Below are 18,703 nucleotides of genomic sequence, written 5' to 3' on the forward strand. Positions count from 1 at the left end.
AGATGGCACTATTGTGCTAAGTACATTCAATGCAAGTACAAACTCACAAAATCTCAGATACTGAAGGACTTTTAAATTAGATAGGGAAGGTAAAAAAAAAAAAAAAAAGAACAAGAGCCAGTGGCCAAAAGTTGTCACCATACAAACTATGCTAAAAAGCATTGCCACATAGCACATGCCAGCTAGGAGCACAGCGAAAAAAAATAAAATGAAAATGACATTCCTCTCAGACAAATACAATGGCACTCTGTTCTACGTAAGTAGAACTGGCACTGCTGGAACCTGCACCCCTTGCCTGTAGGACAGACAGAATATAACAGACATCACTAACAGAATACTTACAGAATCAAAGAAAAGTGGTTAGTGGAGTGTGTTTACATGGCAAGGTTTTCGTAGTGGGGGGCTGAAGGCATGGCCTCTGTGAGAAGAAAGCAGAAGCTGCTCCATGTTAGGTAAGGGACAGATCCAGACAGCTCCAAAGGGACCCACTGCTGCCCAGAGCTGGGCCCACAAGCAATGTTGTTTGCGCCCCTGGGAAAGCAGAGTTAAGAAAGGGAAAAAACTGCTGCACAACAGCAGCTGGGAGAGCGAGGAGTGAGAAACAGCCTTGCAGACACCGAGGTCAGTGAAGGAGGGGGAGGACGTGCTCCATGCACCAGAGCAGAAGTTCCCCTGCGGCCTGTGGAGAGGCCCCTGGTGGAGCAGGCTGTCCCCCTGCAGCCCACGGGTCCCACACGGAGCAGATCTCCACGCTGCAGCCCGTGGAGGAGCCCCCGGTGGAGCAGGTGGATGTGGCCTGGAGGAGGCTGCGGCCCACGGAGAGCCCCCGCAGGAGCAGGCCCCGGGCCGGAGCTGCAGCCCGTGGAGAGGAGCCCCCGCAGGAGCAGGGGGGCTGGGGGGAGCTGCCGCCCGTGGGGGACCCGTGCTGGAGCAGTTTGCTCCTGGGGGATGGACCCCGTGGTACGGAGCCGTGTGGGAGCAGTTCCTGAGGAGCTGCTGCCTGTGGGCAGCCCCCGCAGGCTCAGCTCGGGAAGGACGGCATCCCGTGGGAGGGACCCCACGGGGAGCAGGGGCAGAGAGGGACCACGAAGGAGCTGCAGAGACAATGAGCCAGGGACCGACCACAGCCGCCCCCCCCCCCCCCCCCCATTCCCCCACACTGCTTGTGGGGAGGACATAGAAGAGGGTGGATGGGGGAAAGGTGTTTGTACTTTGCTTTTAGTTTCTCACTGCTCTAGTTTGTTAGTAATAGCTAATAAATTTTATTAATCTCCTTATGCTGAGTCTGTTTTACCCATGACGATAATTGTTGAGTGATCTCCCTGTCCTTATCTCAACCCTTGAGCTCTTTTCATCGTATTTTCTCCCTCACCCTTTCCCTTTGAGGCGCAGGAGTGAGAGAGTGGTTGTGGTGGGGCTCAGCTGCCCACCTGAGTAAAAGCACCACAGTTAGCATGGCCATTAGATCTTCCAATTCTTCATTGCCCTAACTCAGTACTGACCTGACAAATCCCTTCTTAACAGATATTTGTCTAAGTTCTTAAACCCTCAACTGACAGAGCGTCTACAGGCATTACATTCCGTTTTTAATTTACCTAATCAAACTGCAGCTTGTCTTTCTGGAATGTATGGGGCTCACAGTAAGGACAAATGGAGGCGTACTAGAGCTCCGTAGAACACATATGCCAAATGATACAAAACCCTTTTTTAGCTGTGAGATCTAATAATCTGTAAACAACCAGTAAATTGCATGAGCTTTGTACTTTCTCCTGAAACTACTCATACTGGCCACTATCCACAAAGTAACTGAGCTGGCTGGTATACTGATCTGACTCCACGTGGTTATTCCTGTGATCTCAAACAAAAAGTAAGAAGTAAAAAAATTTAAGTAGCCTTGCAACTTGTTCTTTTTCTATGACAGAAATGGAAAGATTTAAAAAATTATCTACAAGTAACATTTAAAAACCATTCTCTGCTGACCTAGCAGCTACAAACACAGCTCTTGCCTTCCATCTAGATATCACCTTGTAACTGTAAATTCTCCAGTTTCCATGAATCACACATAATTTGCCAGGGAAAATTATTAAATCTTTAAAACTAATGAATTCATATATTTTGAATGCTATACCTTATTAGGCCTTGCACTTTCTCCAGATCAACTCTGATTTCTTTCACATCATGAAAAGCACATTAGTAAATCAAAGGTCATGTGCATATCAAAAGTCAGGTTTATACAAATTTCCACTTTGGTACAACAGCTGTTCGTATAAATTAAGAATATATGATTGGTAAGCTATATTTTCTTCTCTGTGGTTTAGGATCTTGATAGGAGTTGAACAACCTTTATACAAATTATTTTTAAAATTCATTTACAGGCAGAGAATAAGTGTAATACCCAAATTTCAGGGTACAAATTAAAAGACACAATGTTGATAGACTCAAACTGATATCCTGCAGGAGACAAAATCTTCAGACTAGCTGGAGGCTTCATTTAAAAAATGATGATAGATATATTCAAAGAAAAACAATATCCCTAACTTTGGACAACTACCATAGGCAAATACAGACATCATCTTCATTATGATAACAGTACAAAACAGTAAAGGCTATTGGACTGTCAGGGGCTATAAAGGACAGGAAGTTTCTTTCTCAAACATTGGAGCCAATGAACAAAAGTTTTTTTTTTTTTAAATAGAAAGATGGTGAAAACAGCTTTCCATAAAATTCATGAGAATCTTGTCCAACACTAAGGCACCAGGGCTATCAATATATCCAGGTATGAGAACGACCGTATTGTCATTGTCTGTATGATTACTTTGTGAATATCAGAAACACTTGACAAGAGCAACTCAGGTTGTCAATTCATGAAAATCAAGCAAACCCCGACTGATGACCTCTGAGTAACGCTTCCTGAACAAGACCACTATCTATGTTACAAACATGTTATGGATAACACAGCAATAACTCTGTAAGCCAGAAGAAAAAGCATGAAGGTTGTAGTTATTTGCCTGTTTCTATGCACTTACGACGTTTCTGTATAAATTAAAAACCTGAATAATTCCTGTGGTATAGTGCCAGAACTCTCAATGCTTCATATTTTTAAGTCAGAACCATTCAATCCCTCCAATCCCACCCTTCCAGAAAAACTAAGTTCCTTGAATGCTATTCAGTTTAAGGGGAGATCAGCAAATTCCAGGCGTTAGCTCAAGTACTCTGTTTGGAAACCAATGTGGCAATATCACACTGGAAGAGAAGTAAGCTCCAAGTGATTAAGAGTACCGAAGTTTAAAGTTAACACCTTACCTTTAATTGAGATTAAGATCAACTAAAAGAGTTTTAATACATCAACTTGTCTGATTTCAGACAGGGTTGTGGAGTAAGCTGTCTGCAGAAAGTCAGGCTACATTAGCAGGTATACTCTGCATTAACTTTAATATCAATGGCTTCTAACAAGTTAGTCATCATAGAGGACACAGCATTTGACAGTTACAGGAAGGGAAGCAACTGGAATGGTGAATCAGAGCTGAAAAGGAAATAAACTTTCCTAGGCATTAGTTAGAAAAAGCATTTTGCCATATTTGCTGTCTTGCATTCAATAGGTAACCTGAACCCAACACCATCCACAAGTACAAACACAAGTAAGAAAACCACAAATGAGCTTCCTGTGATTAACAGATTATTATTCTCATTGCCTTTACTTACAATTTATTTTGTCAAGGCCCTGCAGTCACACCCCTTTTTGTCTGGTCCCCCCTCCACCAAATATCCTCAGCCTTCTGTAATTTGGAGCCTGAATGACAGGAACTACCAAACTGCCTTTCTAAAAGGCATACCGTTAACCAGCAACAGCTGTAAGCTGGATTCAAGTGCCCACTACCTTTAAGAAAAGGCCAAAGTGAATGGTCTTATAGTCCTCCCTGGATTCAGAATCCAAGAGAACATTCAGTTGAACAGAAAAGGACAGAATAGTAACAGAAAACATAATCACAGAAAAGTAAATGTACTGAAAATAAAGCTAGACGAGTCTAGACCAGGAAAATGGAACAATTCCTTCCAGTGAAGATAACTTAACATTGAAAAAGCAGACATAAGAATTTGTATGATTTTCTAAAATTATTTAGCCCAAACTACTGATTCCAACTGACTGGAAAAACATTCAGTATTTGCCTTGTTTTCCTGTTCTTTTTTCATGTACCTAGTACTAGTCAGAGACAGGATGCTTTGGTGTGACTTAGTGCAATACAGTTCTTAGGTTCATGTAAGTCATGATCAGTAAACTACTAATAGTATCTCTCTGTAACAGACTTTCCTTAGCTCAGCCAGCAGATAAAAAGCCACGTCCAAAGTTCATAACTATGCTGCGGCAGACTAAGCAATATGGTTGTCAACAGACCAAACAAGATGGCAATAACAAACATAATTTCTCTTAAAATCAAAAAGTTTTACATTAATCTATTTGTTTCCAATGCAAAATAGGTTTAGTTTTTCTAGTAGGCACTCTACCAGTGAAATGACCTGTGCAGGCTATAAAAGGCAAAAAGGCACTGATCCAGTTGTAGGAAAGAGAAAGTCCCTTACAGATGTATTGTGCATTGGCTGAGAAAAAGATAGGTGGATGAAGCCGGGTATTTACTAGTGGAAGCAACAAGAGGATTGGAACTACTGGTAGAAAGTAAAGACTGGAGAGACAGATCTGAGTACCTTGTCACAGAGATGACCAATGGATATCCAGCAACAGCAGGCACTAGAGAAGCCTAACAGCTACATGGTAAGAGCTAACCATGCTAATTTAAATCTCTGTAAAAAGCAGGGCAACCCTATAAATCAATAACCATCTGGCGTGAACTAATCACATTTACTTGTAGCTACTTGGGTAATAAGCCACCAGAGAGAATACCTGCTACTTCATCTTCTTCATTCTTTCCTCGATTAGGCCTGCTCTCAGCAACTGCATTCTCTAACATTACTTGACCTGAACCAGTCTACTCTGCCTAATCATCTGCCTCCCTGACAGCAGTAGCAGAAACTATCAGAAAAGGAATTGACTAGTAAAAGGACCAGATGAGATCAATAGCAGCTAGAAAGCAATTCAGAACTTATTTCACAAAATAACATTTTCCAGAGGTCCAAATATTTTCCAGTGTCAATATAAGTCACATTCTTCCCACCTAGAACAGGTCACTTTTCAAAGGGCTAAAACCTACCTGTACCCAACTAGGTAGATGATGAACACCTGGAGTCACCTCTGTATAGACCAAGAGTGAACAGCAAACTTATCCAAGAGGATGGGGCACGAAACCAGATATTATGTCATGATGAATTAGCAGCAGATATTCTAATTGACCTGAAGCAGGAACAGCTTTAAGACAGCAGGCTGAAGACGCATTTGGATCCAGGTCTGAAAAAAGAAAATACATACGGAGTGAGAGAGAAGCAATATACAATATAAATAGAACTTCCTAGAACAGACCAACCTACGAGACACTTCAAAGACAGCACAACTCAAAGAAAGAGAAAAAGAAAGAGAGAGAAAGATCAAGAAAGGAAAGATGCAACAGACAGTGATTAAGGACTTCCCGGCAGACAACTGCAGACAGGTGCATGTCCATGTTGCCGGTCAGGTACTTTTGCCCAGGCACCGGGCCACATTTACAAGCTATTCAACTTTCAGACTGAAGCCGGCTTATATTTGGGAAAGTTGGAGAAAATATGGAAGTACAACACTTGCCTATAATCTGTCAACATGTTGAGGCTTACTTTAATAAGAACCACCGAACGGTTAAGACTGGAAGAGATGCCTGGAATTTGTCTAGTCTAGCCAAGAAGCAAGGGTACTTTCTCACATGGATGTTCTCAATCACATTTCTGCCATACGACATCCATGGCAACCTTGGGAAAGAAGACCAGCTCAGGAACTTTAACCAAATCAGCTTGCTTTCACTCTTAAAAAATGGTATCTTTAATGGCTGTCAGACTGCCATAGCATCTCAGCAGGCACTATCAGCTGCCTTGGTAGGCTGGCGAGAGGGTTGTAGATTAGGATAACTAATGATCCCACAGATCCATCGTACAGTCAGGCACCTTCAGTGGCTACATATTCGTGACAGGTCCCTGAGGTAAGAAGGAAAAGGCATCCGCTCCTTGGAAAGAGCTGAGCCAGCTGTACCTGTCCGTACAGAACACCGCTCTTTTTGACACCTCTTCACTGCAGTTGATGAAGGACAGAAGCGTTACAGCAGAACAGATGTGAACAACAGCACTCACAGCATTCGTGGGTGCAAGCCCACACCTAGTGATACAGTTAGGAGCAGCTGTTCAAAGAACAGATAGGCAAGAAAGGGAAAATACAAGCATCACAATGCCAGGCTAGGCAGTGCTGGTCAGCATAAGGGCAAACAACTCCACCAGGGACTGTAACAAGGCTCTCAGTTCAGCAGGGCCAAAACAAAGGCAGAAAGATTATGGTGAATTCTACTTAGAACAGAGACAAAGTCAAGGAAGAATAGAGTCTCAGAAAGCGGTGGCTGAGGTAGGACACAGCAATGGAGGCAGTGCAAGTAAGAAGGGCTGGGCCAGGAGAGCAAAGTGAGACAGTACATGAGGTACGGAAAGGAACAGCACTGCAGCACTGCAGAAAAGGAGGAAACCAAAGGCTGACGATGCCAGGAATCTCACCCTCACCCTGCCTGAGGAGCAGGGCCAGGCTGGGAGTTTCTTCCCCACAGCCGGAAGGCAGGAGGTTCTGCCAGGGAAGAAGGGCTGGTTTCTCATGGTGGTGTCCCTATGGTGAACAATAGGTTGTTGATTGTTCCTGAGGCAGCACCAAGGAACTGGTTATTTTCTGAAGCAGCAGGACTCCTCTGGATGTGCAGTGCTATTAAGTTGGTGTCTCCAAGAAGCGCAGTGCTGACAATACCAGGCCACAGCCTGGATGAGGGCTAGTGCTTGGAAATGACCACCTAATCTCCTAGCAAAGTATGTAGCACAGAGCAGCAGCTTCCAAAAAAAAAAAAAAAAGTATCTCCAGCAGCAATTGGCAAAGAGGATATCTGCTCCAGAGTACTTGTCTCTCCTTAGGTGGGTGTCTGTCCTTCTCAAAGGGGAGGAAAGGAGAATCAAAGCTCTTGCTCCCCACCATCCTGAGGAAAGCCAGCAAGGTAGATGTTGTATCGCAGTTTGGACGTGGATCTCTTCTGGAAGGAAGTTCAGGGAGCATGGGCCTTCCTGGAGTATCAATCTGCATAAGGTAGGAGATTATGAAAATCACCAGTCACCCCAGGATACGTGCCAGAAGTCTCCACTTCCAATAAGTGTTTTTCTTTCAAGGGTAGAGGTTGGTTTCACTCAAAAAATGATTTGGCGGTGTTAGTGGGAGACCAGTTCCAGGGGTAGATGCGCACAGGGTCCTCCTCCACAGGCCATGCTGAGAGGGGAAATGGAAGAGAGTTCAGGACCCAGGGGACGGGAGAGAGGGAGAAAGCAGCAACCTCCGGCAGCAGGCGGTGCCAAAGTGGGAGTCAAGGAGATGCGGGCCATACAGAGCAGCGGTCTGATTTGGGTCAGTTTGTTTTCAGTAAGTACCTGGGACTGTGCGTTACCCTCTGAAAGAACAACTGGGGCCAGCTCAAAGGCAGCATGACAAGCAGCTCCTTCTTTATTTGAGCGCATCTCCCGCATGCTGAAGGCCGGTTGTCTGTGGAGCGCTGGAGCCGCCTGTCAGCCAGGCAGCGCGGGGGCGCAGCGTGTCCGTGGGGCCAGGGTCTGCGAAGGAAGGGGACCCTCTTCCCCAGAGGCCCGCCCCACGGCGGCCTGAGCGGGTTCAGGCGAGCGTTCGTCCCTCCGATGGGAGGACCAGACCGCGCAGAGGGAGAAGCTCCCGAGCGGGCTCGCAGCCCCCGTTTGGGGGCGGCAGACGAGCGTGGGGCTCCCCCTCTCCGCCCGCCTTCCTCAAAGCGACCCGACCGGGCCCCTCCGACGCAGCGAAGCCGCCGCAGCTCGTCCCGGGGACGCGGGGGCGCGCGCGAAGGAAACCGGCGGGGGCCAGGCCGGCGGCGACGCCGAGCCCGAGCGCGACGAGCAGGGGCAGCGCGGCGTGCCGGCCGCCCCGGCCCCCGGCCCGCGGCGGAGCCGTGCGGGGGCGGCGGAGCGCGGCGGGAGGAGCGGCCGGGCGGCACACGGTGGCGCGGTCCGCTCCCTCGGGGGCCGCGAGGACTCCGCCGGTCCCCCCGCCGGGAGCGTCCTACGGGCGGCGGCGGAGCGCGGGCGGCGCCAGCGCCCGCGGTCCGCGCCCGGCTCCGGGGCGCCGCCGGCGGGGGGCGGCGGCCGGGCGGAGGCGTCCCGCAGCCGGAGCTCCCCCGGGCGCCCGGGGCAGCGCCGCGGCCGGCGCCGCCGCGGGGTCGAGCCGGACGGATGCCCGGGGCGAGGCTCACCGTCCCGTCCACGCTCCTCCCCGCCGCGCCGCTCTCCCGCTCGCGCCGGGGCCGCCGTTCCAGCGCCGGGCGCGGGGCGCCTGCGCGGCGCTGCGGAGAGCGGCGCAGGGACCGTCTGCAAAGTGCGCGGCGCTCGCCCCCCGCGCGGGGCCGGCAGCGCGGCGCCGGGGCAGCCGGGCCGGGGCCGGGGCCGGGGCGGGGGCGGCCGCTCCTCCTGCCCAGCCGCGCTCCGCCCTTCCGCGTTTCAGCGCCGCTTCGGCTGCGGGGAGCCGGTGGCTCCGCGGTCCCCGCGACCGCTTTCGAACCCTCCGGGGGGGCGCGGGGCTCCTCCTGCAGACGGGCGGGGACAGCGGCCGCGCTTCTCTCGGCCCCGGGGCGCCGTCGGCCCCGCAGCCGCCGGACAGCGCTCGCCCGCTGGCGGGGCTCGGGGCAGCCTCGGGAACGGTCGGGCAGCTGCGGGCCCGCCGCCACAGCCCCCCGCCGCCCCTCGCTCGCCAGCACGCCCGTCACCCACCGCCTCAGCCCCGCCGCCGCAGCCCCCCTCTCACCGCCCCCCGTCTCAGCCCCTCTCTCACCGCCGCCGCGCCGCCCCCGCCGCCGCAGCCCCCGCTCCTCCGCAGCGCCCCTCGCTCACCGCCTCAGCGCCCCTCGCCACCACAGAGCCACCCGCTCGCCGCCACCCGCTCGCCGCCGCAGCGCCCCTCGCCCCGCCGCAGCCCCCTCGCCACCGCGGCCGGCCCCGCCGCCACAGCTCTCGCGCGCACCACAGCGCCTCCGCCCGCCGCCATCCAGGCCGGCAGCGGCAGGAGCGGCCCCGGCGCCGGCCGCGCTCGGTCCGGTCCCGGCCGTCAGGCGGCTCGGGCTCCGCCGCGGAGCCGGCTCCGGGCCGTAGCGACCTGCCCCGGCCCCCCGGCGGCCGCGCCGCTCGCGGCCTGCTCCGCCCACCCGCCCCGAGCACCCACCTGGCGGCGGGGCCGGGCCGGCAGCGCCGGGAGGGGCGCGAGGGCCGCGGGGCAGGGCCGGGGCCGCCGGCTCGGGAGAGGTGCCCGGGGGTGCGCTCGGCGCTTCTGCCCCGTGCCGAGCGAGGGTGGCCGCGGGCACTGCGAGGGCACCGAGTTACCAAGATGCGGCGAGAAATTTGGTACTGACGGTACCAAAAGTAGCCGCGTTTTACAAGTGAGCGCGGGAAGAAAAAGGCTTCGAAGCGTGTGTAACGTTTCAAATTCAAAACTCGTCTCTGCCAAGAATTACTATCCTAAATTTGCATACTTTTTTATTTTTACTTTTTGTTGTTCTAGCTCTTAAGCGAGGGCACTGGGTTTGGTGGGCTGTGGATCTGGTACGGTATGCCAATAATAACGAGGAAAGACAAGGAACATTAGTGAATACCCAGTGGAAGGCATTTATGAAGTACACTTTCAAAGAATAATTTGAAGAAGCACTGAAGAGAGTCTGACCTAAGTTGAAGAAGCACTGGAAGCAATGAGGGATGAGCAGGGGAGTTAGTATAGGATGAGCACTGAGAGTGAGTAATTTTGAGTGATGCTCCGAGGAGCTATGAGAAAGGGGTAAAGGGAAACAACTCAATTTAAAAGGAGTATGAGATGAGCAGAAGCCAAGCAATATTTCCGACTCCAGGCGCTCAGAAATGGCGTAAGCCTAAAAACTAAAATAAAATCTTGTAAAGATTATGTGGTGGATTTATATCTTACTGGGTATTTTTAAATCGGGGATATGTATTGGTGTGCCTTCAGAATGCATTTTTCCTATGTGTCATATTTTCAAGCTTCTCACAGCATCACAGAACTGCTGAGGTTGTCAGGGCCCCCCGGTCCCTCTGGTCCCAGGCGTGCTCCAGCAGCCCCCGGAGCCGGCGCCCAGCCCCACGGGCAGGCGCTGCTGGAGCTGTGCAGGGAGCAGCCCCCAGCCCCTCTCGGGGCAGCCTGGGCCAGGGCTCCGGCACCCGCCCGGCACGGACGTGCTGCTGGGGGGCAGGGGGAGCCTCCCGGGCTCCGGGCCTCTCTGGGCACCGCCGGGCAGAGCCCGGCTCCGGCCTCTCGGCGCCTCCCTGCAGGTGCTGCCGGCCACGGCCGGGATCCCCCGGAGCCTCCTCTGCTCCGGGCTGAGCAGCCCCAGCTCTCCCGGCCTCTCCTCACAGCAGAGGGGCTCCGGGCCCTGCGGCATCTTCCTGGCCCCGCACTGGACTCCAGTGTGTCCAGGCCTCTTTTGTACTGGGGTGGCCCAGAACTGGACCCAGCACTCCAGGTGTGGCCTCACCAATGCCGAGAAGGATCACCTCTCTTGACCTGATAGCGATACTTTGCCTAATGCAGCCAACGACGCTGTTAGCCGCCTTCTTGCCACAGCTATTTGCACTGGAAACACAGTAGTAAACAGGAAGTTTTTGCATTACCTGTAATCCAGAACCTGCCATCTTTGAGCATCCTGGAAGAAAAGGTTTAGAATGCACATTGAGAAGATACGTAAGGGCTGTGTACATCCAGGAAAGATAACGTGATATAGGAATGCAAGAGAGGATGACTACCTTTGCCTAAGGGACATGACCCATGAGGGCCCTGAGATGGTGTTGCAAGAAACCCCTTTGGTGGTTCAGACCAGGACTACTTGCAGGAGACTGTTTAAGCGAGCGAGCATGTCTGTGTTTTGAAGTACTGGAAAGTATGTTTCATGAGGTATGTGACTAGGTAATTCTCAAAGCCGAATAGGACAGAGCAAGTTCCTCAGAAAATAAGTCTTCATTCTGGAGTAAAGAATAGAGGATTGTGTTGAGAAAGAATACTTTGATTTTGATAGGGAAATACGTACCTATTGATGAGATTATATTGTTCTCAGTATCCGGTCTTGACTAACTTGAGTAACTCCCAACCTTGCCTATGGAACAGCCTAGACCATCTGCAGGTTATCTTGCACGTTCCAGAGTGCCAGCAACTAGCTGTGAACCACTTTGCAGTAGGAAAATTCAGAATGCTGTTGGCTGCTGTTGGCTGTGACTGTGATATCTGCAGCCATTCTAGGGATATGTACACAACTGAGCTGCTTAGGAGTGTCAAGGGAGTAGAGTGGCAAACCATGCAGGTTGCCCAGATGAGAGGGGCTGCACATCCCCCTTACCTGGATAGGTCACATTATTTATATTCCAGAGTCTTGGAGAAGATTGATATACACCATGATCAGATACAGTATTTTTCACAACACCTGCATTAATAATAATAATAATTAAAAAGAAAAGTGTAAGTATCATTAGTTAGGAATAGGGTGACAGCTCCTTCATAGGAGAGGAGACGGTGAGTCTATTTTCACCAATTTTCTGGAGCTAAAAATGCAGCTGGGAAAAAAGCTTCCTGTGTTTGTAACATATTCTGTTCATTTTTCTCTCGGATCAGAAAAAAATAAATCCACAGAATAAGGGTTAAGCAAGCCTGTCTTGCACATCCAGAGGAGCAAGTTACCCCTACTACAACTGAAGACAAGAAAGAATATTCAAGTACATGGAGCGTGAAGAAAGTGAAGTATACACAAAAGTACACGTACCTGGAACGTAACAGAATAAGCACAGTTGCAGACACAACAGACAGCTAATGAGGGTATGCATTTTCTGAGTTTTACAAAGCTGAATTTTACACTCATGATTTGTCTTCTTGACCAGTCCATGACCCCAGTACAGTCCAAGAATTCTGTGTCACGATCTTCATACAGTTCATCATTTCAGGCTGAACTAAAGAGCGTCCTTGAAGAAGATTGTTCCTTCTTTTCAGATAATGACATAAAATGTTGGTACAGGGTCAAATCATAAGTACATCTGACTCATTTATTCTGTTTCTGACAGTAGCCAATAATGAATGCCTAGAAAAGACCATAAAACAGGGCAGACATATAGCAATAGCTCCTGCCATGCTGTCCTAGCTCACAGTATTTTTTGATTCAGAGACCTACTGTGACAGAGGTGTTGGCTTTGTACTTAATAGCCTTTGATCGATTTCTCTTTTGCAATTTTCACCTGCTATTTACAGTCATGAAATTTAAGCCCATGAAGGACAAATAATTCTGCCTGTACGTATGACAGGTCACTTCATGTGGGACCCCGATGACCTGTAACAAACCAGACAAATTCAAACTTACTAAAAAACTACTGCTTTGTAATTTCACCAGTTAATCAGACCCCTATAAGCATATGCCTATTTTCGGCTGAAATTATTTGCTTCAGTTTAAAGCTATTGGTTCTGGTGCTTTTGTTCTTATCCCTTAACCCCACCTGATTAAAAACCTCTTTAGTATCCAGCATTTTCAGACAGTTTATGTACTTACACACTCTAAACAGATCACCTCACAACCTCCTATGTAATTAAAGTTCTGCATCTCTCAGATTTCAGAGTTCTGCATCTCGGGGGCATTATTGCTGTCTCAAATCAACAACACTTGTTTACTCAAGATTGTCTACCTGTATAAACCCATTATCTCATGTCTAAGTCTTAAACCGTAAACTTTTCAGGGCTGCACGAGCTCTGCATTTTAGTGCCTAAAATAGTGGGTCCTGGTTAAATTAATGCCAATTGGCAACCTAATTGCCATCAATACAAATTCTTTTCAGACTTTTCTTTTTGATACATCCTTTCTGGGGAAGTGGCATGCCTTTATTTTCACCAGGCACGTAACTGTATTTGAACGTTTTAAGACAAAATCTGTTTGAATAACCTTACTCTGCTACACACTACTCTCTGTTGTTACCCTTTCTTAATACCTATTTCTGCAGTACACAGTTTTTATATCACATGCAGATTTTGTCAATAGAGAACTTACATTTGCTTGCAAATCATCAATTAAAGGATCAAATAACACTGGGTAAAGAGCTGCCCCCCTTTGACCTAACTAGAAGTGCCCAAATCAAAAAAATGGCTCTTATTTGATATGCTGAACAATTCTTAACTCACTTGGTTCATTTGTTGTGTAACTTCACAGATTGGTTGAGGTTGGTAGAATGGTCCAACCCCTGCTCCAGCGGGGCCACCCAGAGCAGGCTGCACAGGACATCCAGGTGGCTTTTGAATATCGCCAAGAAGTGAGACTCCACAACCTCTCTGAGCATCCTGTGCTAGGGCTCCGTCATCTGTACGGCACAGAAGTGCTTCCTGGTTTATGAGGGGAACCTGTAATCTTACTGTTTAGTAATTAAATAACTGCATTCAAATGATTTTCATGTAACAGTTACCTGGAGTAGGTGCAAGCCTGTGCTGTGCTTGCATGTCCAGCATGGCCTTCAGGCCTGTGTTGTGCTACACAAAATCCTCAGCCACAGAAAAACCTCAATGGCTCGTTGTGACAGGAGAGCCTGGAAGCACCTTCCTCTCACACTAGCAATGACACCACATGTGTGCCTTGACTTCATCTAAAATAAGTTCTCATACAAATATCCTTTCTGTCTGACGGAGTTGTTTTCTTGTATGAAAATCCTCTAATAGACAAAATGGGAGTATCTGTTCTACAGCTAGGATCTGATCGGTGCTGCATGCGGATTGGAGCTAATGCTACGCTACTCATGGTTCCCAGTATCTAAAGGGATGTAAGAGAATATCCATACTATTCTCTTTAACACATAACATTTTAAATATTACCTTTTGCAGTCCGAGTGCCTCTCCTGCTAGGATCATAATAGACCAGCAAAACAGTGGTTGGAGGAACACAACCACTCATAACTAGAAAGTTTTACAGCTAGCTTGTTTTCACTCTTCAAAGGTTCCTTTACCTTCCCAGATCGCAAAGCAAAATGAATGTTCTGCAGTTGCAGAGGAGGCAAATATAGCGAAGTAGAAGTGCACTGAACAGTTTTGTCCAGTAGCAAACCAGACAAACTGTGTTTGTCTCCTTGAAAATGAATGCATGAAGAGACAAACATGACAAGGTGGAACAACAGCACCAAGGGTGGCATAGCCAAGGTAACCTTGCTTCAGTACACATCTCACGTTCACCGTCTCTGCACTGCTTATCAGAATTGCATAGCTTAAATTAAGATCAACTCTACAGCTCTTTTTCCATCCCTCATCCCAGAGCCTATAAAGTTTAAAACTATATCACTCTGCTTGGAAAGAAATCTTTATTGATTAAAAAAAACAAAACAGTAAAACAACAACAAAAAAACAAAGGAGTCCACACAAAAAAACTAAAACCCCACAAAAACAGCCTCTCTCCACAGCCCATGCCTGTGCTGCAGGGCAAGGCTGGGAAAGCCTCCCTCCTCCCTTGACCTCACACGCCCTTCACCCACGGCTAGGCCGGGAAGGGGATGGAAAGTGACAAGTGTTAAGGTGCTGAGTAACTCTTGATGTTTCCAGTCTCTCAAGTACTGTTGGCCTGTTCCTGCTCAAAGAGGGCCATGGCTAAGTGCGAGCGCGATGCAAGCCCCTCCAAGTTACTGAGGACACAACGGTGGTATAACTCCTCACTAAGCCGGGGATTGCAGCTCCTCAGTGCATATTTCTGCACTAGCCCTGGCTCCACAGCCCGAAATAAGTGCAAACCAGAATAGTGGAGGAAGACATCAAATACTTCCATGCCCTCCAGCACCTCATCTCGGTCTAGGATATCAGCTGCTAGCTTGGTACGTGCTGTCATGTAGTCAGAGTTGTAAAAGCAGGCCTCAGCAAAGGAATGTCTGTCAAAATGCCCATCCCTCAGGAAGTCTGTGCTGGAGGAAGCAGTCTGCTCGCCACGGTATACCAGTGCAGGGTTGAACTCTTGAAAATGCACTGGGAAAAAGACCTGCCAATTGCTGATAGTATTCATTCGGCAGCGGTTCAGGAACTCCATGTTGATTTCTGTCCAGACACTGGCCAAGAAGAACAGAGTGTCTACAGGATGCTTCTTTGAGACTATATCCATGAGTTTCACTTGTGATGGCACCTCAGTTTTGACACTAATCCAGGGGATTTTAACTTCTGCATAACGTTTCTCCAGTTCTCCTACCATGGTCTTGACTCCAGCAAATACATCCACTTGGCTGACTCGCTGAGCATCGTACGGATGGTAGATGAAAAGCAAGGTCAGCAAGGCATTATCATGTGTGTCCAGTGTGTTCATAGCATACATATCCAGGAAGTTCGCCACAAAATCCAAGTCCTGTACTGTCAACGGAAGCACCAGTTGCACCCGCGTGGCCTCTGTTACATACGGCATGGGAATAATTTCTACCTTACTTAAGGGCCGCACCAAGCTCACTCGTTTGACCAGAACGTGACTGTGGCCCTTTTGGGTCACCGCCTCCAGCAGTAGGTCCAGTGTATACTCCATGCCCCGTGTGGGGTCAAAACGCCGGTAGCCATTCAGCAACTGCCGCTTGCTGAAGCGGAGCAAAGGCTGGTAGCGACTGTTCAGTTGCTCAAGTGCTGACTCAATAATGTCACTGACATCTGCTTTGCTGGCTCCAGAGAGCTCACACTTGGGAGAGCCGTCAGGACAGGAGAAGAGGTACTGCTCAGTGAAGTAGTCCCAGCTGATTACCTCAAAACGTGTCTTTGGAAGAAATGGGGCATTAATCCCCACAGGCCACGTCAAGCCTGCCTCACCTGCAGGAGTCAGTGATGTCAGGTTCCTGATCTGCATCTGTGCAAAAAGAACACATACTGACACTCTCTCAAGGAAGAGTGTCCATTTCCCACCCAGACCTGCCTCACCACCTAGAAGCATATCCTAATAGTATCACACCAGCTTTTGGACAGCACGGTATCAGAAGTGCTACTTCTAAGATGCAGGACTATCTCCTGTGTCTGGCTGATGGCCACCTACAAACAGAAAGAATCTTCTTTGACAGAGTTGAAAGAAAAGGAAACCTGTTTGGATGAGCTATATTTGCAGATACCCCTCACCACATACCTGGAGTTCCTGGATCTCCTGGTAGGCTCTCTCCAGCTGGATCCTGCTGAAGTGCTTGTGCAGACGGTACATCAATGTCACGTCAGAAACAGGGTGCACAGCAAGAGCTGCTTGGAACTCCTCTTCTTCCTCCTTTTCTGGCTCAGCATTTTTGGCCAGTTCATAAGTGTGATAATGCTGACCCTGAAGCGAACAAGAGCCAGGAAGACTGGCATGGAACTCTAATGTTCACAGCGAAGCCTTCCCTCACCCAAGACATGCATCCGCCTCTCTCTCTGTGCCGAGTGCAGTACCCAGAGACAAGAACACAACAGTTACCCTCCATACCCTACCTCCATAAATTACACGCCTGCTTACTTCTTAGTACCAATGCACCCTCTATCCAACCTCCAAAAAACAAAGCATGTGCTCTCTCCCCCAGCCTCTCAGCTTTCGTTATGGGCATCTCCCTTGTGCTGCCACACCAGACAACCCTTTCCTCCCCTAACCCAGTAGGGTCTCACAGAAAAGTTCCTCTGCTGAGCAGCAGGGACTAGCAAGGGCATAGGTTCTGTCAGACTTAGCTAACGCAAAATGCTGGGGAGGGAGGTAGTACCTGGAGCTGGGAAATACAAGAGATACCCAGGAAATCAATGATGCAACGCCCCAGCCACTCGTCTGGGCGCACACTAAGGATCTCGTTGCGGCAGCTGTCCAGGTGAGGATGGAGCTTCAGAAGCAGGCTGCGGGATAGCAGGTAGCCAAAGCCACCATGGCAATAGCGGGCCTGCTCATCTCCCCCGATGAACTCCTCTGCTCGTCCCAGGTAGACATCTTGGTTAATGCTTAGGTGTGTCACCAGAGCCTTGACCTGTTCAGCCTGTGCATAGGTGTCATCCTGCATGATGTAGAACCAGTCATAGTCAGAACCGAAGTGCTGATGGATATAGTACATGGTCTCATACATCAGCCAGATAGGACGCTCGTCTCCATGGGCCACAAGCACCATGCCATGAGGCACCTTGGCACTGCGCAACCCTGTAAAATACAGCAGGCGTGGGAAGTGATGGGCTACAGTCTTGTTCACTGCCACGGCCAACGTATTCAGGGTAGCCTTGGAAGTCAGCACTGCCACAAACAGTCTCTCATGGAATCCCAATTCTGTCTGGATGTAACGAGTTCTGTAAAGAACGGATAAAAATTGAAGTACACTAATTTAGTGTTAGAACATCCTCATTACAGTCGAGCCTTGTAACTGCTCAGTCACTTGGTGTAAGACTTTATCTGTTAGAGTCTACTGACTGTGAGAACAGTTAAGCCTAAAAGGAGAGCTTTAAGAGTAGATTCGCTAGGAAAAAAAATAATCACATTTTTAAAAAACACTTCCTTCCTTCAAGGAACCTACAACCTTGCATTACTTATGCGATCTAGGAAACTGGGCAAGTCAAAAAAATTTAGAGGTAACTACTAACAAGTGATACAAGTTATTGCTAATAGCTTAGAACTCTCCTAATGAGCACACTGGTTAACATGTTTTTAAGAGTAATTTAACACACTCTATTAGATGCATATATCTCAGTCTGAGACTCTTTTAAATTCACTTCCGTGCTCCTTTAAGACAGCAAACTAGGCCACTACGCCATGCTGGTACAACTGTGCTCTTTCTTCTTTAACTGATTTGAAGTTGCAGAACCCCAAACGCCATTCATATGAAGTTATTTTCCTCGGAAAAAAAAACCAAAACACATTGACTTTACCTGAGCACTTTCTTGTAAGGCTTGTTGGGGTCCCTGTAGTACGGCACAATCCGGGGCCTGAAGTCCTCGTGCCCCTGGCCCGGCCGCCCATCTCCGGCCTCCGGCTGCGCTCCGCCGGCGGGGGGCCCGGCCCGGCCCGCCGCCCCCAGGCACGGGTCCTCGCCGGCGCCGTGGCTCCAGGAGGCGCGCAGCAGGCTCAGGCTGCAGCCCAGGGAAAGGCCCAGCACGAGCGGCAGCACGGGCCGCAGCGCGGCCAGCAGCGCAGCCAGGCGCATGGCGGCACCCGGCCGCGGGGGGGGGGTCGGGTCGGGTCGGGTCCGGTGCGGGCGAGGGTGGCGGCCCCCGGCCCGCTACCGGCTGTGCAGGCTCACGGAGCCGCTCCGGCGGCCTTCGGACATCGCCGGCACGGGGACGCGGGGCGGGCGGCGGCGGGGCCTGCGGGCGGCGGGCGCGGGGCGGCACCGGGCACCGGCCCCGGCCTCAGTGCGCGCGGGTCAGCGGCCGCGGGGCGCTCCCAGCGGCGGGCAGGGCGGGCCCGCGGCAGGGCCGGGGCCGCCCCGGAGCTCCGTGCCAGCGGCGCAGGGGGGAGGCAGCGGCTGCCGCCCGGCCGCGCTCCCGCCGCTGCCACCTCAGCCGCCTCATCGCCGCCCGGCC

At 50.1% G+C, this 18,703-nt stretch overlaps 2 protein-coding genes across 5 annotated transcripts in view; both read right to left on the bottom strand.

Annotated features, from left to right (window-relative positions):
* SMARCD3 (SWI/SNF related, matrix associated, actin dependent regulator of chromatin, subfamily d, member 3) overlaps positions 1-7,990 on the bottom strand; it is a 110,016-nt gene extending 102,026 nt beyond the window's left edge. Inside the window, exons 1-2 of one of the 4 annotated variants that reach the window (XM_066991312.1) lie at positions 6,676-7,990; positions 5,205-5,398 (exon numbers count right to left, since the gene is read on the bottom strand). The gene's annotated coding sequence lies outside the window, so the exon portion shown is untranslated. The remainder of the gene's footprint in view (positions 1-5,204; positions 5,399-6,675) is intronic. The other 3 variants (XM_066991309.1, XM_066991308.1, XM_066991313.1) reach the window with 3 other exon arrangements.
* Positions 7,991-14,519: 6,529 nt separating this feature from the next.
* On the bottom strand, positions 14,520-18,697 carry CHPF2 (chondroitin polymerizing factor 2). Its single transcript, XM_013201176.3, has 4 exons — positions 18,050-18,697; positions 16,909-17,473; positions 16,314-16,496; positions 14,520-16,043 (listed from the first exon to the last, which is right to left on the bottom strand). Exons 1-4 carry the CDS (start codon positions 18,322-18,324, stop codon positions 14,781-14,783), a joined length of 2,286 nt encoding a protein of 761 aa, XP_013056630.2. The 5' UTR covers positions 18,325-18,697; the 3' UTR covers positions 14,520-14,780.
* Between the last annotated feature and the right edge of the window lie 6 nt (positions 18,698-18,703).

This window comes from Anser cygnoides, chromosome 2 (genome assembly GCF_040182565.1).
Source record: "Anser cygnoides isolate HZ-2024a breed goose chromosome 2, Taihu_goose_T2T_genome, whole genome shotgun sequence".
NCBI classification, from domain to species: domain Eukaryota; kingdom Metazoa; phylum Chordata; class Aves; order Anseriformes; family Anatidae; genus Anser; species Anser cygnoides.